The following is a 25333-nucleotide window of genomic DNA, read 5'->3' as shown; positions in this document are numbered from 1 at the left end:
CGGCTCCGTTTAATCAGCTCAGGGCCCAGCCCGTGGCACGCGCGGCTCAGCGATACGGCTCTGTCCGTCTGTCCGTCTGGTCATTATCGTTACAGTTAGATCTATCTGCCTAAATATATAGCTATACATAGATAGCTTTATTAATAGATACACATATATGCATGCCTAACTGTATAAATGCACTATCTATATTTTATTTTATATATAATTATTATATGCATATATATGTGTGTATAACATATTTATCTAGCAATTAGAATTTATTAATATACACTTTGAATATATACTATCTATATAGTGTATGTATATATAAGTAACGCTCTACACACATACATTCACTTTCATATAATAGTACAATCAATAATTGTTATATATAACAATAATATAACCTAACAAATATACATACGCATGTATATATAAATACATGCATTCTTATATATTTATGCATGTGTATATAAAAAAGATATATCTTTATATAGACAGCTATATAAACATATATGTATGCACGTATATGTATATATACAGGCATTCTGTATATTATGATGCTGTGATATATATAAAATATGCAATTATATGTATATAAATGTGTGTATAAAATATTTTTGCTATATACACTATATAAGACACATGATAAATATATCTCAGTATATAAAAATATATATGTGAATGTATATTATATATACATACAGATATAGGTAGCTATATTTAAAGGCACACACATGAAAGTATGTATATATAAGCATTCTATATAACACAGAATATATAATATATTATAAATTTCATAGTTTATAGTATATGTTTTTATATGTATTCTTTTGGTATAAATTAATATGCATATATGTGTATACAATATTTTTATTGGAAATATTACATAAGTATATACTACACATTATATATGTAGTATATATTGTATTATATATAGTTATAGGTAGCATGTTCTGTCACACTTTCTTGCATGTTGTCTCCACATACATCCATGTATGAATGTATATGTGTGTATATACACATTAATTCTTCTATATAGTATAAATATCTGTATTATATAGTTTGTGTTCTATTTATCATTAAAATATATGAATACCATTGATCTATTTAATATGTGTATATCAAGTACACGTATAAGCAGCGCAGCAGAACCAGACAGGGCCAGCCTGTGGGTGCTGGCAGCGGCTTCCCCGGAGGCTCAGCGTGGCCGGCGGGGATTTTCCTTTGCTCCTTTCCACGCACTCGCCCCCACCCAGCACCCCACTCCCCGCCCCGGGGCCGCGTGGCTCAGGGCTCCCCCTGCTCCCAGCACCCGTCAGTGGGACGGGAGCATCCGCAGCCCGGGAAACCCACGGCACGGCACGGCACGGCACGGCACGGCACGGCACGGCACGGCACGGCACGGCACGGCGGGTAACGGCTGGTGCTGGGCGCCGAGGCTGGGCGAGTGTCCTGGTTTCGGCTGGGATACAGTTAATTTTCTTCTGGGTCTAGTGCTGTGTTTCGGGTTTAGGACGAGACCACAGTTGATGACACGCTGATGGGTTGGCTGTTGCTGGGCGATGTGTACAAGTCAAGGGCTTTTCGGCTTCTCATCCCGCCCCACCAGCGAGGGGCCGGGGGTGCACAAGGAGCTGGGAGGGGACGTGGCCAGGACAGCTGACCCGACCAGCCAAAGGGATGTTCCATACCCTATGACGTCATGCTTGGTATATAACTTGGGGGAAGCTGGCCGGGGGTTTAGACCACAGCTCAGGAACTAGTTGGACATTGGTGGGCTGCAGGTGGTGAGCAACTGCGCCGTGCATCACTTGGTTTGTATATTCTATCATCATCATCTTCTTCCTTTTCTGTCATATCAAACTGTCTTTATCTCAACCCACATGTTTTTTCTTCCTTTTTTTTTTGATTCTCTCCCCCATCCCACTGAGGGGGGGGTGTGTGCTGTTTTAGCTGCCTGCCGGGTTAAACCACAGGGGTCACGCTTATGGGGACACCTGGGAAGCACAAGGAAAAAAAAAAAATCTATTTACTCAATTAAATAATGCACCATTCAGTCATCAGATTATTTTTTTTTAAGTCACTCTTTATTCCCTCCGGAATAAAAAGCTGATTATAAAAAGAGGGGGTGGGAGGACAAACCCTTCAGATTAAAAAAAAAAAAAAAAAGCTTAAGGTATTTTAATGCAAAGCGTGTCAGGCCCTCCTGCTTTATAAAGGCTTTGCTTTTGGGGAGGGTCACCTGCATCAGCTGGACCCACGCTGCTGCTCCTGAAGAAGACCGATGTACTCCTCCAACAGCTCGCAGGAGCCCCCAAATAATGGGACCCCGGGGCCTTTCGATGGTCCCCAGTGGCCCCACCAGGCCCCACGGGGCACGTACCTGTCAGTGGCCGTGCTGATGGGCATCGTTGTCGTCTCTGCCTCAGTTGTGAATGGCTTGGTCATCATGGTTTCCATCAGGTACAAGAAGCTCCGGTCCCCCCTGAACTATATCCTGGTGAACCTGGCCGTGGCCGACCTGCTGGTGACACTCTGCGGCAGCTCCGTCAGCTTCTCTAACAACATCAACGGCTTCTTCGTGTTCGGCAAACAGATGTGTGAGCTGGAGGGCTTCATGGTCTCCCTGACAGGTAAGTTCACGAGCCTCAAGACCTGGCTTGGTCTTTGGTTGGTGCTATTGCCTTTAGCAAAGAAGCTTTGGGGAATGTTTCATCAGTTTGCTGCATCTCCTAAAGTCAATGCTTGCATGCCTGATGCACAACTTGTGTCCTTTGGCTGTTCTTTAGCACATGGAAGGGTCAAGTAGATGGTTGGCTGTGCCAGGTCACCGCATGCTTCGGTTTCGTCTTCACAGGGTGGGAAATGTCACTTGGGCGCATGAGGAGTCCTCGCTCGGGATGTGCTTTGTGGCTGCTGTGTCAGCACGCGGATGGTTGTGTGTGCACCAGAAACCGCACAAAACCTTTTGTCAAGGACACGCCTGTGGAGAAACTGTGGTCATAACCACAACACGTCACAGACACTCAATTGCCAACTTCATTTTTAAGAGCCAAATATCCTCACAGCTACCTCTGCCATAAGACGAACTTCTGACTTCTTGTTACAACAATAATTACTTCAACAGCTCTTAATCTGCCACGTCCCACCGTGGGCAGCGCGGTGGTAGGACAGCCTGTTCCTAAGCCGCAAACCCTCCTTCTCTCCCCAGGTACTGTGGGGCTGTGGTCCCTGGCCATCCTCGCCTTCGAGCGCTACGTTGTTGTCTGCAGACCCCTGGCAGACTTTCGGTTCCAGCACCGGCACGCCGTCAGCGGCTGCGCCTTCACATGGAGCTGGTCACTGCTCTGGACGACCCCACCGCTCATGGGCTGGAGCAGCTACGTGCCCGAAGGTAGGGGAGATGTGCTTCATCCACAGCGTTGTCATCTTGCGTATCGTTTTCAAGCACGGGCTAGTTGGAGCTGTGCTGGTGTTTGAACTGTTAACACCTCCTGCTCGCTCAGTCAATAATCCTCTCTTGGAAGTTGCTCTTCAGAAGTCACCCGCTGCGCGGCACGCTGCAGCTGGTCTTACACATCTGATGGGCATCGGAGCCACGAGCTGCTCCAGCTGCCAGAGCACACCGAGCAGCACCCGGAGCACACCCAGCCCAAAGCTGCCTGTATGGAGGCTTGGTGTAATGCCACACGCCACAACAAATCACCCTCCTCCACAGAGTAGTTGGCCAGCCAAAAAACTGCAGTGGCAGATCTCCAGGTCATCGGGGATGGAAAAGCGAGAGGTGCTTGGGCAGTGCGGCTGAGGGGACAGTTCCAGCGGCTGCTGGTTTGGAGCCTGTCGCTGAGCCTCGGGCAAAGCCCAGCATCAGTTTAGGCTTGTTTCAAAACTTATTTCCAGGTCTGAGAACCTCTTGTGGGCCCAACTGGTACACAGGTGGCAGCAACAACAACAGCTACATCTTGGCCTTGTTCGTCACCTGCTTCGTGATGCCCCTCAGCCTGATCCTCTTCTCCTACACCAACCTGCTGATGACCCTGCGAGCGGTAAGTACGGCGAGTGCAGGTGGGTTAACGGGTTTCTGCTCACAAAACCGCTGGTGAGGCACACCTCCATCGGGGTGAAGGGCCTCACGGCAGGTTTTTTGTGACGGTCAATGGAGCTGGCATCTCCTGGTGCCGATGTCAGGGCACCAGAGGTTATTAACAGGCGTCTCTCCCTCTCTCTCTCTTCAAAACTGCCCCAGGCTGCGGCGCAGCAGCAGGAATCGGACACGACGCAGCAGGCGGAGCGGGAGGTGACGCGCATGGTGATTGTGATGGTGATGGCTTTCCTCATCTGCTGGCTGCCCTACACCACGTTTGCCCTGGTGGTGGCCACCAACAAAGACATCGCCATCCAACCCGCTCTCGCATCCCTGCCCTCCTACTTCTCCAAGACCGCCACAATTTACAATCCGATCATCTACGTCTTCATGAACAAGCAGGTGAGAGAGAAAGCCATTAGCTAACGAAACCACAGCTTCACTGGGCCTTCTGGAGAACAGCTTCATGGCCTCATAAAATGTGGAGGACCCATCGAGCCTATCTGGAAGCGTAGATGCAGGCTTGATACAGGAGTCACTGTATATCAGCAAGGTTTTGGGGAATAAAACAGAAAGGTAGGGCGCAGCCTCCGAGCCCAAACAAGAGCTCATTTTCTGCTTCTGTGATTTTATGGGGTCAGGCAACTTAATTTTCGATCACAAATTGCTCATCAAGCACACAAAGCAAACAGAATGAAACTTTCATCGTCAATAAACTGCCAGGGTCCGCAAAGAGTTGGGCTGGGAACTAATACAGCTCTCGCCCCAAATCCAGGGGGCTGAGGAACGGCCACACCGCAGCCTCTGCCTCCAGGTCTCGATGCGGACGCCAGCTTTCTTCCACGACACGTAACCTGCATTTTCCCTGCCCAGTTTCAGAGCTGCCTGCTGAAAATGGTGTGCTGCAGCGAGCACTCCTGGGGGATGGGGAAAACCGCCCCGGCTGCACCCGGCCCCCGCGCAGGCGTCGCTGCAGACGGGCTGCGGAATAAGGTGACGCCATCTCACCTCGTCTAACCTGCACCAACGTCAGCTCCGGGCTCTGCCTGTCCCACCCAGCCTCGTTCAACACGGGCGCAGAGGAGGGCCTGGTGCTGCGGCCGTTCCCCCCAACCAGGAGATGGGCGGCTCTCAGAGGTTAGAGAGGTCCCCAGCACGCCTCACGCTGCTCCCCGGAAAGACAGACCACTTCTCACGGGAGAGGAGCCCCCCCATCACAGGATAACCAGCAAACCTTTATTTTTGGTCTCTGAGGAAACACCCCTCCCTTCCAGCCCCTCACCTCAGGTGAACCTCAGGGAGTCGGGAGTCTTTAAACAACAACAACAACAACAAAAGCATAATGTTTCCTCGACACAAACCATCCCACGTTGCTGTTCGGCCCCAGGGTGCGGCTGAACGCGCTTGGCTGTGGCACCAGCTCCACAGCGGCCCGTAGGACAGAGCCGCACCTCCGCCATCGCCAGAGAGACCGAGGCCCATTTGCATCGCCCCATCTCACCGTGGGGTTCGAGGTCACGCTGTGAAACTGGCCAAAAGGCAGCGGGTATGTTTTAAGTACAGAGTGTGTTATTAATAAACATTAAGAAACATTAATAAATGGTGGTAAGTTCAACGCATCTGTTTTACTAGCTGATAGAGGGTTCGACAGAAAACATGTCACCTCCCGCTACTACGGCTGGCACTGCTCCTGTGGCAAGTGCCACACGTGCCATCGTAATGGATAGCAAGAAAAAAACATAGTTCAAAGACACAGAGTTATATATTTTATTTATATTAAAGGCAATAAGTTCTTATAATCCACTGATTTCCCAGCAAGGGTGGAACCCCTGGTTGTGACAGACCCTGAGGACAAGGCACAGCAGAGCTGCTGCTGCCCCAACAGCCGGGACCTTAACAGAAAGCAGGAGACGCCAAAGTCCGTGAGAAAAAGACAAAAAACCCCAACCCCTCCGCAGAGTTCCACACGTACACACCTCACCTTCATTCTCGAAACACAATGTTTATCTACATCAGCTGCAATGACACTTCTGGACTGCGACGCAGCTCGCGTGATGTAGCAGCCTACGGCTAGGGTTCTAAGCGCAAGACTGAGACAATACCGCAGACAGCAATGCCCCGAGACTGCTTTATCAAATCCCTCTATCTTAAAAATGCTATCAGCAGCTTGTCTGCCTTGATAGTTAACACTCTTTCAAAATCTGATTCTGAACACTTAAATGGCTGTCAAAATGAGACTGATCCACAGTCACAAGATGTAAAGGTTCTCTCTCCCTTCTGCAGTTTTGCTTCTCTCGCCCATTGTCCCTGGGGTTGGTCCCAAAACACGGCTCACTCCTCTCCTCCTCTCACCCCCTCCCGCAGCTTTTGCCGTTGCAGCAAACGCACGGAGGGGTCAGCGGGAAGCAACGCTAAAAGCTCTGCATCACCTCACGGGCGTGCAGCCCACCACCCGGCAACAACCAGCGGAAGGCAAGTGGGGCTGCAGGGATGATGAGATTTGGGGGACCAAGGGTTTTCCTCTGAGATTCTCTGCTCCAAAACAAGAACAAAAAACCCCAAACCAAGACCAGTACGATGAGAGGTACAAGGGAGCTGAAACACGGCTGCTTGGAGAATGAACATTTGCTTTTCTTCTTGTCTTCACTCACCAACATCCCGCGGGCTCCTGCAAGCGCCTCCAGAGAAACAGCCACAGGCCGTGCTGCGTCGCAGGGGGACGGAACCCCCCTCCTCACCCCCATCCCGCGTCTCGACCTCCCTCTCTCCACTTGCTTTCCTACATACAAACCCGCACTCGCATGCTGGCGGCTCAGAAAGGAATTAGAACAGCTCAGTATCACTGTTTTAATTTAATTAATTGGCCTTTCATTCTCAGGGAAGCTGAAAAGCAGCATTAGATGAGCCCACTCTGATCTTCTCTGCTGTCTTTCACTGGTCCTCATTTAATTCTTCTTGCTAATTACAGCTTTTGTGTTCACGCTTTATGTTATTAAGATGATTTACATTCATGCTAAACTTATATGAAAAGTACGAGCAGCTGAAAAACTGGAATCTCTTGCTGCTGCAGTCTGGCCTTGACAAGGAGAGGAGATGGGCTACGGGACTACTTGAAAGGCTCTCTACCAACAGAAATAAAAATTCTCCACATTAAGATTTAAAAAAAGATAGGAAAATGGTTCACAGTCTGCTCACCATTTGGTTTGACAGATAAAATAGAAAAAGAAATCCAAGAAGCTAAGGAGATTTCACATGTTGCAAACCAAAGTGATATATAATTACGAGCATGTAAAAATGCATGTGTGCTTTCTCGGCTCCACCACACTGCTGCAGCCCTACAAGTTTTAATTGCTTTTCATTTAATTGAGCAAGTCCACGAAACATAACAAAGTCAGAGGGAAGGACCCTCGGCTACCTGTCAGAATCACACCATAAATTTGCGATGTCACCTCTGCACGCGTTTGCCATCGCAGCCTGCTCCAAGGAGCAGACGGTAATGTAACACCATGCTTTGCACAGCTCCAGGCTGATGTAAAGTAGGATCTTGTTCCAGCAGTTTATATCAAAGGTATAAAGTTCTGCTGCCTGCAGCAAGGATACAGAACTCGCACACACAGAGAACCGGGTACCCGCAGTTCATACACGCCTGGGTTAGAACGTATTAAACTGCCTGAATTACAGAACTGTAATGCCCGAGAGCGAGCCCCGTTTCCACGCGCGGGCACTGCTGTTAACCTGAGGTGCGGCACTCAAACTGCAGCCCCCCTGCTGTCGGGGCTTCTGTTCTATCCCCCCAGGACACGACTAAATGGATGAAAGATTTTTATTGTTTTTCTTGATCTCTTCTGATGAAAGCTCCCTCAAGTCTGCCAGCTCGCAGCGTTTTCCCTGGAGCAGCTCTATGAGTATCTAGTTGTACACCAAGTCTGATGATGGAAACATAGTTAATAACAAGTTAAAAAAAAAAAAAACAACTCCCCCCCCCCCCCCCCCCCCCAAAAAAAAACCCAGAAAGAGAACCACATGGCAGCACAATAACCTAGGAAACTTTTATTAGTTAGTTAATTTGGTTTAACAATACAGTTACAGATAGGTAGAATTTCCCTACGTGAACAGGAACAAAAAAGCAACACGTGGTACTCCCGGCTGAACGACGGCAGCTAAAATCCCAGGGTCTGTTAAAGAGGGACAAGGACAGTCTTCATGCACCTGAACAGCGTTTATCACAAGAAAAGTTAAATATGAAGTTGCTGTAACCATCAAAATCCTGATCCAAAGTTCAATTTTATTTTTTTTTAATGAGGCCTACCAAAAGCGTTGTTTAATTAAACAGGTATCTTCATTAATACTAACCAGATTTTATCATATTCTTGTCTAATGCTGTCAGGGAATGTATTGCTGCACTTGCAATCTCTGGAGAACACTGCCTTTTTCTAATTAGCTTTTTGCACAGCAATTAATCCCCTTAATCAGTCAAATCAGTTCAATGCTAGATCACAAAAGCACTAAGAAAAGAGAAAACAAGAAATTACCTTGTTAAATTTAATGAGCAAGGAAAAACATACACTACATGGGCTGTAACAGTGCTCCACGCTCCAGCATGGAAAAATTTAACAAGTGCCTGAGCAGGAACAGCAATCCACAGAATTACAATCATTTTGTCTCTAACACTAAAAACTGCATAATGCAACCGAGCAAAAAAGTCTTTTGCTTATGAAAGCGTGCATGCGCAGAACCCCACCACGCAGCCACTTTTGTAAGGATGTTCTATTCAGAAAACAGTTCAATTCTGCGATATTACTGATACTGCCTTTGCATGTGATGATGGCGTAAAACCAGTTCAAACCGTGTTATAAAGCAAACCATTAGATTTTCTTCTGTACTTCCTGCTGCAGTTAAAGTCTGAGCTTTACAACTGGTTACATGGCCGAAAAGGGTTGCGATTCACAGGCTGTGTACTGCACAAATAGTAGTAAACAGGTGATGTATTAGAACTTATTCACTATCCATTTTAATCACGTAGGAGAGCTCTGATCCAAAACAATTATCCTGCAGGGAAAAAAAAAAAAGAATTACAGACTTGGTTTTCTTCTTGTATCAAACTACAAGTTGAAGGGAACAGCCACTCACATTGCCACTTTCGCCTCCTGGGGAGGGTAAACAAGAATGTATTTCATGCAGCCGGATTTCTGCCAGAAGCCCAATTTAATTCACAGAGAGGCTCACCTGAATGGTGAAGATGAAGGCAGCTGTTCCCCTAAGTGGAATTTCTGATCTTCAGGACGTGTGTCTAAAAAACATGTAAATTCAGCTCAGAACCTAGAAGAACATACACAGCCACATACCACTTCAAAGAGAAAGCTCTGGTTTTGCAGCGCATAGCAGCATGCTGAATCAAGCGCTACGGATCTCTTTGCTAGATCCATTAAGTTGCACTTGTAACCAGAAACCAGCCTCGGCGCTGTTGCTATCGGGTGCGTTACATGGGACCCTCTTTATGATCAGAAATCATTCTGTTTTCAAAACCCAAAGCCTGATCCCTACCAGCTCAGTTCTTCTAGAAGTCTGACAGAAAATAGGGTCATATGTGCTAATGCTGTGCAAATAACAAGCACAGTGATGTCACCTCCAGATCTCTAGGTTTAAAAATCAACATTTTAGGTTTTTTAAAAAAAAAAAAAAAATCAACATTTCTGAAAGTAACTAGTGATTTGGAACGTTTCAAACTTTGAGCACCTAACTGGAAAGCAAAACACGTGTTGTACAGCTGAAAGCTGTAGAAATGTTACATGCCCACCACGCTGAAGATCGGCTTCCTTTAAGTCCTCTTGTGCTACACACTGAAAAAATCAAAAGTTCTCTCTGAAAAGAAAATGTTACTGCCTTTTTGTTTCCAGACAGAATGCCAGTTCTTTCGTATTTTTTGCATAGCACTAAATGCACATTAACTTAATGCAAGTATGTCAGCCCCTTCCCTGTACCAAGAAACATCTTGGATTGAGAAATGCTGAAAACAGCAATCTTTTACTTTAGCTGCAGATTACCAGTCAGCTTTGACAGCTCCTAATGGAGATTTGGACTTAGAGAGCAGAGGAAACGTTTTTATTTTATCTTGTGTCTTCTTACTTGTAGTTTCTATTAAAGGAAAGCCAGGGGAGATGAGACTGCAACAGATGTTTAAGGGATTTGATGGCATTAGCATACACATCACAGGTACATACCAAACCATACTGATAGTAACCAAAGCCCTCACAGTGTGAAGCATTTAGGTGCCTAAGCCAGAGAGGTTGAGCACTAGACAGGACACAGGTACAGTATTACCAGCTGTCTTTCCGTGTTTTTGAGTCAGTAGAAGAAACTGCATTCTATGAGAAAGACACTCTGCTATTCCAGCAAACAGTCCACAATGCTGTCAGTCTCAACCACCCCAAAAAACTACAAAATTTTCAAGTGTCTCTGGAGTTTAAGTCTAGAGCAGCTTCCTCTCTTTTAAAAGCACAGGGTAGAAACAGTACCCAGATGAGGGGGACCGTGGGGGTGGAAAACAAGAAAAGCGAACAAAGTAGCCTGTGCAAGCTCGACAAAGTCAGTGCTAACAATATAATAAATGCGATACTGCCCAGCACAGCATCCAGTAGCTTTACAGATGAAGAGGACCTTCTGAACTCCCTGCACAGCTTTCTTCTGGTGCTCCGCCTCTGGCCCCGGTTCCACCTTCCTCTACTCCCTTCTTCGTTCCAACATCTTCTGGTTCTTGCAGGCTTGCAGCCCTTGAATGACAGAGTTTTGTGTATCACTCCAACTTGTTGGATTTTCTTTAGACAGGATGAATACAGAGCACTAAAACCAGAACTCTCTGTAAATACTAGATGCATTTTTATTTTTGCTGTGACCTATAATCTGCCCCCTCCCATCCCAAAACAAAGTGCCTCTCCCCTCCAAGATGAGAAATGTGCTTTAGCTTTACGTCCATACGCAGACTCCAATGATTCCTTACATAACAGCATAAAGTAAATGTAGTTTGACTGCAAGCGGCTTTGAATCAAGCCATTTATGAACATGGCAGTGTATGTACTGCAGGAATCTGTCTGCCCCGTCAATAAGATCCTCCTGGTTATCATGACATTTGCCTTCTGTGTTCAATTAAAAAAAAAAAAAAAATAATCCTGATGCCAAACACAAGAATATATTGTGTTCCTTAGTAAGATGTATGTTAGGAATGACTTATGACACTGGCATTTACTGTGGAGTAGTTCACAGTTACTAGGCTCTGATCTTTGGTTCAAAGAGGAAAAAAGTTACTTGGGCTATGAATTCTTTTTCCTTAAAGTGACTTCTGCCACTTTCTTCATTTCCTCCTATATCATCATGACAGTCTAACCATCTTCCCAAACTCTGCTTTAAAGTCTTTTCTAAAGAGTTTTCACGATTCTGTTCTCTTAATGTACACTCTTCTCTATCTCAAAAAATCCACCATCCTGTCAAATTATCCCCAATTTCTGTGAAGACTATGCACTGCCTTCCAAGGCTACTGAAGTATTTGCTTTCCACCTACAGGAAACTATTAACAAAACATTCTTTTCCCTCTCAATTTAGTATGGAGAGTTCAGAGAGATGTCTCCAGGCAAGCTCCCTGACACACCACAGTCTAAGGAGCAACAGCCCATTTTCTGAGAAGTCCTGCCTAGGTCTATACAGAGACGATACAAAATAAACTTATGAACAAAGCACCAATTATCAGCTAACCCAAGAGTGTGTCCCTGAGGCTGTTCTTGGATCTCCTCATCTCCAGGAATCACATGGAGCATTCTGTCTAAAATATCGTCAAGAGTAGAGTGAGCCCTGTTGAATAAAAGATTTAAAATGGATGCTGGCAAGTTTAATACTACACATTTTAAAAGAAAGAAGTCAGAATCATCAGGGTTCTTAAAAAAGTTGGCTTACTGTAAGCGCTGAGTCTTATTAAAATAGACTGGAACCATTATTCTAAATCTTTGTAACTCCAAGCCAAACATGCCTTATTATCCTTTTTTCATACCTTTCTGTTTCCTCTGCTAGATTAAATGACTCCTTAGTCCATAAACTATGATTTCTCTTCTCATTTCTCTCAGATTCTTTTATTGACTCTCTGTCTTCCATTTTAATTGGATCAGGAACTATCCATATAAACAGAAAGATTTTAGTATCAAAAAGTATGAAGGAAGATAATAAAGAAATTAAAATGTGTTTTTATTTATGGCACTTGGGAAACTTCCAGTTGTCCACTTCTCAGTTACAGTTCCCTCAGTCATCTGATTTTCTACCAGTTAAGCAAATGGACATTATCTACCAAAGGTGGCCAGTAGCAAGACCTAGATAAATATTTCAGTGTAACACATTTTTAGATTCACAGGACTGAACATTTTGCTTCATACTAAAATGAAAAATGCATGTGGAAATTAATCTTTAATCTTTCCCCTTACAATCCTAGATATGGGAGAAAAATCAAAAGAAAACCTGTGGATGTTAGCTTTGTTACCCTACTTAGCAAAATCCAATGATATCCCCCCCGAGACTTATCTCAATAAGTTCTGTTCCCTACAGCATGTGAATATATTCAGCCACCTTCTGCTAAGCTATGATAAGCAGGAAGCAGTAGGCTGTCACAAAAATGGAGTCTGAAATAGCTGTACTTTATGCAAATACAACAAAACCACGGTGATTGAACAGCAAGCAATACAGGCTGCTGCATTCCTTACACGCCTTAAAAACAAGATACTTCTATGAATAAAGTCACAGTAGCTTCTATCCTTTGGGTAACAATTTTAAATGGGAAAAGATCTAACAAAGCTGTAGGATAACACAAACAAGTGCCAGTATCATTCTCAAGTGACTATGCTATTTAGCTTTTTTACAGACTAACTCATGTTCTGCCTTTTTTTTTTGTCCTTTTTTTGTTTTTTTTTTTTTTTTTTTTTTAAAATGCTCTTCACTTTCTGACTCATTGGAAATAAATGCAGAGCCTGCAAAGATTTAGGTTTTCTGCTCCTCTGACATTACTTGCTGTACATCTAAAAATTATTCCCCCTATTTGCAGTTTCAGAAGCACAAAGATTCACAACTGCTATCTTTGGTATCTTTATACCCGAACAGGAAATAATAATATTGATTACTCCCGTGGATGCTATTTTCTTACACTATGAGATCAGAGGCAATATTTCATTATGGTGAATAAGAAACACAAGCAGTTAGTGTGCACTGGCCACTTTCTCGACTGAACCACTCTCCCAGATGGAAACTCTAGCTCTATTTTACATCAGCTGCCCACCACCTACCCATACTTTTGTTTGCACAGAGCATACGTTACAGTGGCATAATAAAAGTAGAAGATTGATTCTGATCAGACCTAGAAGCCTTTCACGCCAGATCCCCATAGACTTTAGAGAGTACATACACAGAGAAAGACAGCAAACACTGGTGAAGGGGGTAGTATTTGTGAAAACACTGCATATAACCTTGCCAAGGAAGGGAGAATCCTCTCAAATTTCTGCTGAACCACAAATACCAAAAAAAGCTAAAAATTGAAGTTTATCGTACAGCTGAACATACAGTGACAAGCATTCAGAGTAATTTTGCAGCAATGCAAACGTAATTGTCTATTTGTAATTTCTACGTTAGGATTATGATCAACTAACCATTTATTTGCACTCCGCAGTCGTACAATCCCTTCTCTTTAAAGTCTTGAGCGATGGAATCTTGCTGTTTTAAATATTCTGTTAAAACAGCATATTTCTTTATTGATCTGGATAGCCTTTCTAAATCGACTCTATACAACCTAAAGTACCACGTTACTTTATCCATCCAAACCTAGATGAAAATCTTTACATAACCTGTAATTAGTTCATATATTAATCCTACAAATTGTCTCTGACAATCATTTATTCACTGGCTGCCAGTCTCCACATGCCCTTGTTTTGGTGAATGAGGAAACAAAAACCTTAGAATGTGTCTGGGTGCCTCATTTCTAAAGAGTGTAGGACCTATCTGCATTTAATTATCCCAATGCCTGGTGTTAGTTTAGGAAGAGTTTCTAGCTGAATAACCAAAGCAAATTCTTCTGTACACACCAGTAAAACCAATGCAGTGTTTTTACGCTGTGTTCTGTCTTAAGATGTATGTGATTACAAACAGAAAGGTAAATCGCTGAGACTAAGCTCTGCAAAAATACCTGAGGGATGCAGCTGCACGGCTTGCATTTGTTTTAATGGAGAACATGCATTCCTCCCGGACACCTTTCAAAAATTCAGCCTACACAAAATTCATCTCAGTGTTAAATTACATCTGCACTCAATAGGCTAGCTGCTGTCACCAGCAGCAACTAACCATTACGTGAAATGCAGAAACTTCAAGGACTAACTTAAATAACTGCCAGTGACTTAAGCTGTTGATGCCTAACTTCCTAATTATTGACTTGACTGCAACTAATTTGGAAGCTCTTGTGTATTTTAGTAGTGAATGATTTGGGAGAAACCCTGATGGAACACAGCTGGCAAGCCTCATACCATTTTGGGTGAAGTGCCTCTTACCAATTTCATCCAGCAGCTCTTGGGCTGGTGGAGGCAGCTCATCAATGAAGTGGTTAGATGCCTGTGAGAGTGCTGAGATAAGAAAAAAAAAAAAAGTCTAGTTAATTAGTAGTGATTAATCCTTAATAACTGTGATACAGGCTTACCTTATGACAGCATCTTGCTGACATTTTTCATTTAACAACCTGCACGAGCCTGGCTCATTCACATTTTATCAAATATCCTTAAATCATTTCGTAATGGAAAAATCATTTAGAGCTAGACTTGCACATTCAGTTCTCAATCCTGTATTGAAAATTTTAGGCCAGCAATATTTCCACTTCAAATATAGGTTGATTAGAGGTCAGAGTTCTTAGTCTGCAGGTGCAAACACAAAATCCATAACCAAACGACCACTAGCAATACACAGTTGTGTGCAAAGCTATTTATCTCTATAAAAAGAGATGCGGGGCAGGGGGGGGGGGAGTAAACCTGCAAAATTTCTTTTCAAATCTGTTTCTCCATTTATTGATCATACTATTAGGGCTGGGGGCAGGTTAAGAGACTTACCTGATTCCTTCCTGGTGCTTCTCAAGGATGAAGCAACTACTAGCAACCCATCCTGTGTAAGATCACATAGAATGAATTTAAATGAAACACAAGAAGGTAAACTGAAGAACTGCTGGTCTTCATTCCTCCCCATGCTAAATCCAAAATGAGGTAAGGTCTTAATTAAAGCCTTAGTTGACCATTACATTTTTAAACAAGCTCTTCAATCAGTTCAGAATATGAACAGAGGTAGCATCCAGGTAAGCTAGATGTGTCACAAATTTTGCTTAGGCTGCTGTGCACTCATCTTTTAGCCAGCCATAAGATACTGTCAGCTACATCATCTCTACTCATTTCAACACTGTGTATGGAAAATTGGATGAGAATTCTCTGAAAGGACAGTTCCAACATCTCTTGAGCTCCCATTCTCTGTTTTGAATCTCTAGTTATTAAAGCCCAGCACACCTATTTACCAGAGGAGCCCCCAAAAATCAAGAATTTGTAATCTTAGGCCAACTCCTCACTGTCCTCAAAATGGAAACAGGTGCCTCATGCACTTAATGCTAGAATACGATTTTAGAGAAGAAAATGACACAATCAAGTATCTTCACAGAGCCGGTCAAGGCAGCACTGCACTGTTAATGGGCTTAATGAATTCCAACTGTCTGCTACACAGGCAGAAAGACACAGACCTGATGACAATGAATGCAGTCACTACTGTTCTGGTTGAACAAACTCTAATTTAATCTTTAAGTGACAACCACATCAGTGAGTAACAATAAGGCATAAAGGTGACTATTTTATATATAACTGTCTGAGGAGGCAATTAAGATAATGCTGCAGTTCCAGAACACTTTTCGTTACAAAAAGATTACTGGAAATCACTACAGTGACCTTGGAAAGTGTCAACTCCAAAGGGAGGATTTTTTTCGTACAACAAAGTTCATAACATATGCCACATCTGCGCATAAAAAGGACAAACTTAATCCCTTCATACAAGGGCTTTCTGTACACTTGCTTGCTTCCAAACTACTAGATGGAGGCTTCCACCTTAGTTTTCTTCCTCAAGGAATCACTCATTTACCTTCCCCACTAAGTTTTGAGAATTCTTCAAAAGCCCACAGTTCTCAAATCACTCATTAACTCACGAGTGGTTCAGACAAGCATCCAGCTGTTGACTCACCAGAAGACCAACTCATCAACCCCCTCTCCCCCAACAAAAACCTCTTCTACCCAGTCATTTTGCTGATACTTACCACTCTGGTGTTCCAGCATTACTGGATCCAATGCTGGGAAATGGCAATTCTTTACAGCCAGGAAAGGTATGGAGGGCAGGCAAGGACATTTTGATGGTGGTCAACATTTACATAAGATTAGGTGAAAAGGGAAGCCAACTCTTTGTATAATCAGTGGCACACCATGATTGCTTTGAAGTCAATCAGAACTTTTGTCATTATGTCAACAGATCCAGGATTCCAAAATACCCACAAAGACCTAGAAGTATTTCTGTCCTTCTCATCTTGCATTTATTTTAATACTTTAAAAAATATTTTAAAGAATGGCTGGCATAAGGTAAATTTTCTAGACTTACAGGCTCATTCAATTCAGATGAGCTAATTCCTGAGGGAACAGAGGGAATTTCAGTCCTCCTTCCCTCTTCATAGGCTGTAGTAAATGTCCTGGACACTGCAGAAGAGATCTCTTGAGAACTGCAAAAGGAAGAATTTGCCACTTCATGGCAGTGTTTGTATTTCTCAAAGGCTACTGGATCTTTTTCTTCTAGAATTAAAAAAAAAAAAAGAAAGTTCCATCTCAGACATTATTTATGCAAAACTTTGCCAACTGAGAAATTTCAACTACTATATTACACCATTTTGATGAAAGTACAAAGCAAATGATAATTCATTGTTCTTAAACAACACTTAAGTTCAACAAACATTGAGATCACTTTATCAACACTCAAGGCATACTAAGTGCTTATCACGTTGTCTGTCTTTAAAATACCAAAATCTACATGTATCACTCCAAAGCAATTTTAAATGTCTAAAACAATTACTGATTTACGAAGGCTACCACTAACTACCAAGTAATTATCTTTCAGAGTCTTTTCAGATATGGGCTTTTTCAGCCCATATTTTCCCCATAAATTCTCCTTCAGTTCTGTTAGAGATTTCTTTTGACCAAACAGGCTCTAACTAAAAGTTGTCGCTACCCAGACCAAAACAATGAGATTTCAAACAACAGGTACAGCATTTCTTGTGGTTACTTATTCCAAGCCTGACATTTCTCCATTGGTACCACGTGAATGGAGTTTCCATGATTCACATCAATGATTTTTACATTAGCAAATCTTGGCAGAAAGGTCTAACTCCTGAGATAGAAAGGTTAAGTGATTCACTGCTCCTCCCTTCCTTCCTCTCTGCAGTTACCTGAGCTGAGTGGAGTGCTGACGCTCACCGGTGCATGACTCACTCTGGGTGTTTTACAATCTATATCCCTGCAGTAGTTCTCTTGCTCGTAGGGGATACTCGACAAATCCTGAATATCAGACGCTGATCTGAAGCATTGGAAGATGTTCTGACAGTTAGAATAGCCACTTCTTACACTTGTGAATCACTAAACTCTGCTATTTTCAGGTTCTTTAATTCTGTTCAGCCTTATCTAACTTTCCAGAAGGAAGACAGACATTCCCTTTGAAAACTTGCCACAGACTTCTTGGAAGACTAAAGATCACCATCTTCAATAATCTTGCAGAGATAGAAAAAGTTAATTATTTGCCTTCCCTTCCTTTACAGGATTTCTTAATTTTAATAATTCTCCTATAACACCAAGCTCAGTAAACTGCCTCCAGAAAGGCCAAGAACTTCAAATGTGAACAACTAGGTAGAAAACTCTCTCCAAAGCCATGGGAAGACCCCAAGGTTTAACAAAAATTAGCAACCCATTAATTAAGACTAAATGTAGGTCTTGGGAGCTTTTAAAAGATAAACTCAGATAAACCAGAACTGCTACAGATCTGCACAGGCAGTGATGTCCACTCAAGTTACAAAAATTTTGAAGTGGCTGCAGGACTGGGATTATATGAAGCAAATCAGCATTTTCTGCAGATATACTCCGGATTATATTGTCCTCAGAAGACCGTGAAATGAAGAGACATCTACTGTTACCAAATCAGTAATTTCTATGCAAATCTCCATTATCTGTAAAAAGAAACTAACTAATAGGTCACAAACCTATTCTGCACATTCTTCCTGAGATTCTCAATCTCAAGACTGTTTTTGTAATAAAATGTATTTAACTACGTACTATGATTTGATCTTTAAACTAATTTTATTTCTTCTGTGTAATACAGACAGAAGAAATAAGGAATCGTAACACTTTAGTGTAATTTTGGTGTGCTTCTTCACATTGATTACTTATAAATATGAAAATATTTCAAACTAGGGACAACTATATGTGATAGCTCTTTTAAACCAATTATCCGACTTATAAAAAAAAATATTCTTTCAATTCTTCAGACAGTTTTCTCTCTCTGCTTTGGTCTGTTTTGCATCAACACAAAACTTTTACCACAACGATGATCAACTTGCTGAAGTTTCAGTATAAGAAGGTCTGTGGCTCTTACACATCTTTTGCTTTGGATTCTTCCTGTGGCTCCCACAGTATCACTTCTTGTGCTGCTTCAACACTACAATGAGGGAAGAAAGGTCACATTCACTGATCCTCCCAGAAAATTATGAAAATAAATTTATTTACTCTCCTCTCTCTCAAAACATTTAAAGGACTACCTGCTGTCTGAGCTAGACTGCAGTTCATAAAAACTTTTTGCTTAAAACCTTAGAAGATGGAGAAAGCTCTAGGAGAAAAATGCCATTTTAAGCACATTATGGATTTGTACCTGGTAAGGACAAAACTTCTAAATAACATATGCAGTTTCAAAATAAAACTGAACATTAAATAAAAATCTTTGAATATACATCACTACATTATCATCCATTGACTGGTCTGTATCATAAGCTATTCTCTCAAACTCTAACAACACATTCAAGGTCAGAGGCATTTAAAGGGGATTAGTCAGACGGTCAGGTAGCACCAGTCCCCTCTGTCCTGCTGGCAAATTCCCAAGTGAAGGGTGCAACCAAAACCATTACCTTTCATCTTACAGCCAAGTATTTACACACTTGCTGCCTACCTTTGACACTGATAAGTCAATTCCTCCAGTTGAGGGGAAGGAGCGCAACACTGACAGACAGTAAAAGCAGTTCTCACTCCCACACTCTGAAAAAGTGAGCAGCTGCTAACTCTGGAGGAACACACAGAAAGCTGAGCTACACGGAGGCTAAGGGCTTTTAAGCAGCCTGAAAACCACTGCTGAAAGACCTTCAGGGTGAGGACTGTTTCTCTTCAAGTGAAAGTACCCCTTGCAGCATGAGGTGGTGATTCTGGACATCTCTGCAAACTAGTAGAATATAAAATTTACAAAAATACTGGATATAAACACCTCATGTTTGACAGATGAGACTGCTAGTCTCCAAGCATGGGCTAATGTTATCTGCAGGCAAGACGCAGCAAGCATACTTGCATCCGATTCTTCCCACGGGAGGGGAAAAGGCATGATATTCATGCCACATGAGCTTCAAAACCAAAGCACAACAAAATCAAAACAGATGACTGAAGCGTTAATTTGAATTATCTGTGCCCTGTTTAAGATTGTAGTTTATCAGTGTAACAGGAATTATAAAATGTACATGACTTATTTTTCCTCTTTTAGCTCCCTCATTAAGCAAACAAAAAAATACTGAACACTGTAAAAGACAAAACCCCATCAGACTTGTGAAAGTCATTTTAATATTTTCTTGGCAAGGAACTATGATATGTAGATAATCATTAAAAACCACCACTGGCATCTTATTTGAATATTAGATATATAAGCAGAATTAATAAAGAAAGCACACTTTATAACCTAATTTATGCTTGAAGTAACGATGAAAATAAGTCTACCTGGCTACAGGCATATGGCTAAGTTGATTCACTCCTTGTGTGCTATTGCCAGAGTTCTGCGCTGCTGTGCTGCAGAATAGTATTCTTCCTCCTGAATACAAACAACAAATGTTCTCTGTTATTGGGTTTTGCAAATACATAAGAAAGTGACACAATTCATTGAACAGGAAATTGCAACTTTATTAAGTTTTTTTTAGTTCTTGTGACCTTTGCTGTTGTCAAGAGACAAATGTGTTTTAAAGATGCATTTTCATAAACACACCACAGCTGCCAGACAGTCAACCACTGAAGCACTGGGGAATATGGCAACATTTACAAATTTGAGCTGAGAGGCAACAGACTGAAGAAACGGCGATGATCCTGCCATTGTTCTGCACACACACTGTGTCAGCTCTTAACGTTTTTAAGCTCAAGATCCTCCCAGCAATAAGAATATTAATGTGTAAATACAACTCTAATTCAGTTTCCAGCACCATAGCACGTTGCATAAAAACATTAAACTTAGCCTTAGGGTGTAAAACAAAAAGGTTGCAAACGAGTTTTGTTTTTTTAACTGAAACACAGCAAGTACATAATCACTGAACTCAACAATGTTTCAGTGATTGCAATGCCCAAAACCTCATCTTCCAAAATCCTGAGTGTCCTGAACTCTCACTAAAATAACGAAGAATAAGTGACCCTGAAGACTCAAGCTCCAGCCTTCTGATAGGACTGCTGCTAACACAAATGTTAGAACAACAAGACTCTGTCTCCCTGACTCAAAAGTACCTTCAAAAGAAAGAGCACATTTACCTGAAACCTGAATACCTGATCCTGCATCTTCAGGTAACTGTTTCTGTAAAAATCCTTCACAAGCATCTTCTAATTTGCCCTCAGCATTTGAGGTCTGAAAGGGAGCGGGGGGAAGAAAACAAATTCAATTTCTCACGGGCAAGCTGTGAAGGGCAGGACAACTCTCACAAGATGACGTTTGCAATCATCAGAACGGAGAGACAAACTTTGCAAGAGTTTATCAGCAAACAACACGGCTTGGATTTAATAGTCCACACAATAGTTTTGAATCTTCAAGAAATGATTGAAGATTGTTTTAAGACTACCAAGTACTTTAATAGATAGAGCTGTGAAGGAAAGACTTAGATTATCAACTGCCTAAAACTTTTCCCAGCCACAGATTATTAATTTCCTAGTAATAAATTAAAACATGCCCTTGGTGTTTTGGGAGTCTAGGTGTTTGTGGGGTTTTAGTTGTTTGCAGTTTTCTTTGTTTTGGTTTTTTTTCAGGCAAGGATGTGTGTTTTAAAGGAACAGGGTTAGAATTTTCTTACTCTTTGATAAAGCTTTATTTGTAGCTATTATTTCAAAAGAAAATAAAACCTGACATTCTCCCACTTTCTACAGCTCTTCTTCAAATCAAATGGAAGCATAATAAAACCACATGTTGTGTAACTTATGTCCAGAGTTCTTGACACAGACTTCTTTCCTGTCTTTTCTGTTATTTTTACCTCTAGTTCTGAGCATCCCTGAGTAGTAGGAGGAAGGAAATAATCAGGAGTCAAGAATTCTTCAGACACATCAGGAGATGAATTAAGGGAGCAATGTAATTCCCTTGAATGCCCCTGTGAAAGATAGCATCATTTGAGGTGCCTTCTCCACTCTCTATTAAGGAATATACACTTTAGCCAAAAATGTTAACCAGTACTGCATCAAACTGAAATTATATTTAATTTGATGACTCTATCTCCTGCTCCTTACATTGCCTTGATGGTTTATAAACCAAACCAAAAGAAAAAAAAAAAAGGGGGGGAGGTGTTTGTTAGTCTGATCACAACTGAAAAGATCAGCTGTCTTGGTAGTTCAGTGTGCAACATGGAGAGACCAGGCTAAACTCTTTTACAGATAACTAGCTCCAGCTAGATTTCTTGGATTACTAAACATACTCTAGAGAGATTCTCAAGTTGTTGAAGGAGGACTGAATTCTTATGAATGGCTATTCCAGACTCTGCTTGTTCATCTTGTGATGGTGACTGGCAACTTCTCCCTAGGATGTCAGAATGGAACAAAATTAGGCAAAAAATAATATGAAGCGAGTCATCTGAACCACTGATGGAATATCAACGAGAGCAGACAGTAAGACTACATTGTCTGTCAGGAACATGGACAAATAATGACATTTAAACGCTTATTTCGTTAATCTAGACATGTGAAGCTTTCCTTGTTACTTTATCCATAACTATTACAAAATCACTACCCACTATGCTGCTACAGAAGAAGCATCTCTGTCCATCTCCAATGGAAAGAAAGAAAGTGTGAAAGCATACTCATGGATTTGAAAGCTCTGGGTCTCCCATGCTGATACATGGTAATCAATGACGATGAAGGGTCTCCAAACTCAGCAGACATTACCTGCACCTATTCACATGTAACAGTCTATTATTTATGTCCACTAATGACCGAGTGATTGACCTGTTTTGGGAGCAAGACTCTGGAAGATAAAACTGACAATTATTGTAACAAAACCACAGAAGCCGAAATCTCCAGGGAGAGAGAGACACACAAAAAGGGAAGTTATTTTTTCTTTTTCAGCCTTACCTCCAGAACTTCCAAATGCAGACTCCAGACCACTCTCCTCAGATTCAGATCTATCCTCACCACCCAGATCCCAAGGCTCAAGGTTATCACCTGTCTGCCACCTGTATCTTTGTTGGTCTTGACTTTTTTGGAGTCTAACAGTGACATGTTGAAAGGCTTCCTTTATACTCTCTGCTTCACTTTCAGATGTACTCTCACTGGCTGGACATGGACAGCCGAGTTCTAGTTGTCCTGAGGCCACTCTTCTGGCCATCTGTGTTACTTCAGCTACACAAGAACAAAATTACCAGTTCACCCAACAGAATCTGGACCTTCAAAGCATTCCCTGTGTTCCATTGTGTCTGCAGACTTGAAAATGCTTAAGTTATAGACTGTAAACTCCTTTATTGTGGAGAGTGTTAAACAATTCCTTCTGTTTTAAGGAAAGCTTAAAACCTGCTTAAATTGATATGGACAAGTCTTTACATGAACAATTTTTCTTAGTTTGCATTCTCTATTATTCATGCCTGTACTGCCATCCACTGGTCGTTGCTATACTACCCCTTCTAAAATCATATGCTGTCCTTCCCTTACATCCTCCAAAAAAAGGGTAGAAATTCTTTGAGCTTTATAATCAAACCATCTTAATGCGGTTCTGATTATTTCATGCCCTGAATGTGCAAGACACAGGATCCTACTCATATGGATTTCATCCAAGAACAGCCTAACAGAGCTTTGGCAATTAAGGCACACAGACCCTTCTTAAGTAACTAAACGTGTGAAGTTTTAATGCACTGCAGTAAGACATGCTAACATAAATGCCAAGTTAACACTGATTTACTTACTCCTCCATTCTGACTGCACCATCCTTCTCTCCTCACTTATTTTTGTATTGTAAATTTCAGATCTTGATTTCGGATAGCACCTATAAGAAATCGCTATGAGATGCATCAAACTCTGTTAATGCACAAGTGGATGCGTTAAGCATTCCCCAGCCAATAAAAGACTAGAAGTTGTTTTAATGCTAATTAAAAGGCTCAGAGTACACATGCTCTAAGAACCCAACAGAAGTAGCAGATTGAGTCGTCAGAAGCTTAGAAAGCACAGACAGTTATTTAGGTCTATTATAGATTAATCAGACAAGCTGTACATTAAAATCTGTATTTCAAAAGCTGTCAACTGCCTTCAGATGATATATCTATATAAACACTAACAGACAGTGAATGCTATGTAGATGTGTTTTGTTCGGGTCAGTAAGATGATCGGTGGACAACTGAAGATACTCAGAACTTCAGACTTGGATAACAAAATCGTACCACCAACACAATTCCAATCTAGAGTTCATTCACTTGACCACCTAACCATGAGTCAGCATCTGGCATATTTATGTTCTAACCAAGTATGTCCTCTACCAATGGGTCTTGCTGGTCCAACTGGATCATGAAGCAACTCAAAAACTGCAACAGTTTTCCTGATTGATTTGACCCAAATGTTGAAGGAGGTGCCTGTCCCCATATTTCCAACTAGTAAGATACATTAATTTGCACAAGTTTTGCCAGGTAATTTTAACATGTACTTTCCACCCATACTTAGAAATATAAAGGGACATTAAAAAGCAGAGCAAACAAAGTAATGTACGCTCTGTTGTCACTGGGTTTAGCAAGGCTGTTCTACTCCCACAGCCCCTAATGTAGGTCCTAGTCCTACACCTGTGAAACCCAAAGTATTTCTACTGAGAACTGAACAAGGCTGTGCAGAGAGAGGAGAACCACCCTTACTAGTAACTTACTAGATTGCTTTCCTTAGGCACTGCTACAGTTTTGGACCACTGACCTCGAATCTGTCTGAACACCACTCTTTAAATATAACTGCCCTGTCAGCTCTGCAGCTGACAATGACTCACAGTAGGGTCCTAATTGGACAGATGGCTTTTGGCTTACTGGAAAAATATTTAATGCCATCCTTGATCCTGGATGTGTCTGCTCTTGACAGTGGCTGTATCAAGATAAAGCTGGTAGAATAAACTCTTTTGTGAATACCATCAAAACTCACCACCTCTCTTCTTCACTTCCACTTGCTGCAGAATGTGAATCACCTCCTCTCTGACACTGCAAGTTGAACTTTTTTTTGCGTCTTACAGATACACGTGGGAGTAAATGCTGAAAGGAGTCCAACAAGCCATGACTCAGCACACATCGGGCATTCTGGTAATTACTAGTCGAGCTGTCTATGAGATATACTAAGAACAGGACCGTGCAAACTTTATTCCCTAGGTTTTCTTTTAGTAGCACTGCTCATGAGAAAGGATGACAACTCCAGGCCTTAGCCTAGTAAAAACTCTGCCCTGGATTTACAGCAGGTTTCATATATACACAGGCAGAGGATAATAACACGTAGTTCCCAGGGGAATGAGTGGACCTAAATGACTCAAGATTACGCCCACAGCAGATACATACATAAGTTTTTCCTCTTTCTCTTTATGCTATACATGTCAATTACTTATATTTAATAATGAAAATTATCTAGAAGCCCTTACTAATGACAGCTTAGACCTCCATAACTAAGTATACAAACAAAAATATTTCTCCACTTGCCCTTTTCC

At 41.9% G+C, this 25333-nt stretch overlaps 2 protein-coding genes across 6 annotated transcripts in view; one reads left to right on the top strand and one right to left on the bottom strand.

Annotated features, from left to right (window-relative positions):
* Positions 1-2269: 2269 nt before the first annotated feature.
* LOC104640713 (pinopsin) lies at positions 2270-5086 on the top strand. Its single transcript, XM_075771248.1, has 5 exons — positions 2270-2618; positions 3197-3379; positions 3886-4031; positions 4232-4471; positions 4943-5086. The coding sequence occupies exons 1-5, from the start codon at positions 2270-2272 to the stop codon at positions 5084-5086; spliced, it is 1062 nt and encodes a 353-aa protein (XP_075627363.1).
* Positions 5087-8117: 3031 nt separating this feature from the next.
* Positions 8118-25333, bottom strand: part of TEX14 (testis expressed 14, intercellular bridge forming factor) — a 33910-nt gene continuing 16694 nt past the window's right edge. The window contains exons 13-31 of one of the 5 annotated variants that reach the window (XR_012838360.1): positions 24787-24890; positions 23577-23656; positions 22753-23019; positions 22101-22201; positions 21666-21779; positions 20956-21049; positions 20164-20254; positions 18788-18850; positions 17592-17719; positions 16754-16941; positions 15184-15235; positions 14635-14706; positions 13744-13821; positions 12108-12225; positions 11816-11911; positions 10727-10839; positions 10114-10204; positions 9296-9359; positions 8121-9118 (exon numbers count right to left, since the gene is read on the bottom strand). Coding sequence is in view for 3 of the 5 variants with exons in the window: in XM_075771372.1 (XP_075627487.1) it covers positions 9085-9118; positions 9296-9359; positions 10727-10839; positions 11816-11911; positions 12108-12225; positions 13744-13821; positions 14635-14706; positions 15184-15235; positions 16754-16941; positions 17592-17719; positions 18788-18850; positions 20164-20254; positions 20956-21049; positions 21666-21779; positions 22101-22201; positions 22753-23019; positions 23577-23656; positions 24784-24890 (1860 nt within the window). In the remaining 2 variants the exon portion in view is untranslated. Of the gene's footprint in view, positions 9119-9295; positions 10205-10726; positions 10840-11815; positions 11912-12107; positions 12226-13743; positions 13822-14634; positions 14707-15183; positions 15236-16753; positions 16942-17591; positions 17720-18787; positions 18851-20163; positions 20255-20955; positions 21050-21665; positions 21780-22100; positions 22202-22752; positions 23020-23576; positions 23657-24783; positions 24891-25333 lie in introns of those variants that run through there. The other 4 variants (XR_012838359.1, XM_075771372.1, XM_075771373.1 and 1 more) reach the window with 4 other exon arrangements.

This window comes from Balearica regulorum, chromosome 19, assembly GCF_011004875.1.
Source record: "Balearica regulorum gibbericeps isolate bBalReg1 chromosome 19, bBalReg1.pri, whole genome shotgun sequence".
Lineage (NCBI taxonomy): Eukaryota > Metazoa > Chordata > Aves > Gruiformes > Gruidae > Balearica > Balearica regulorum.
The sequence above is the reverse complement of the archived record's forward strand: the minus strand, read 5'-3'. Positions and strand labels throughout refer to the sequence as shown.

Excerpts from the sequence above, each read along its gene's own strand:
- LOC104640713 (XM_075771248.1), top strand. The coding sequence starts at position 2,270 with ATGTACTCCTCCAACAGCTCGCAGGAGCCCCCAAATAATGGGACCCCG. Across the intron at positions 2,619-3,196 it reads CTTCATGGTCTCCCTGACAG|GTACTGTGGGGCTGTGGTCC; the intron begins GTAAGTTCACGA and ends TTCTCTCCCCAG. Across the intron at positions 4,032-4,231 it reads TGCTGATGACCCTGCGAGCG|GCTGCGGCGCAGCAGCAGGA; the intron begins GTAAGTACGGCG and ends AAACTGCCCCAG.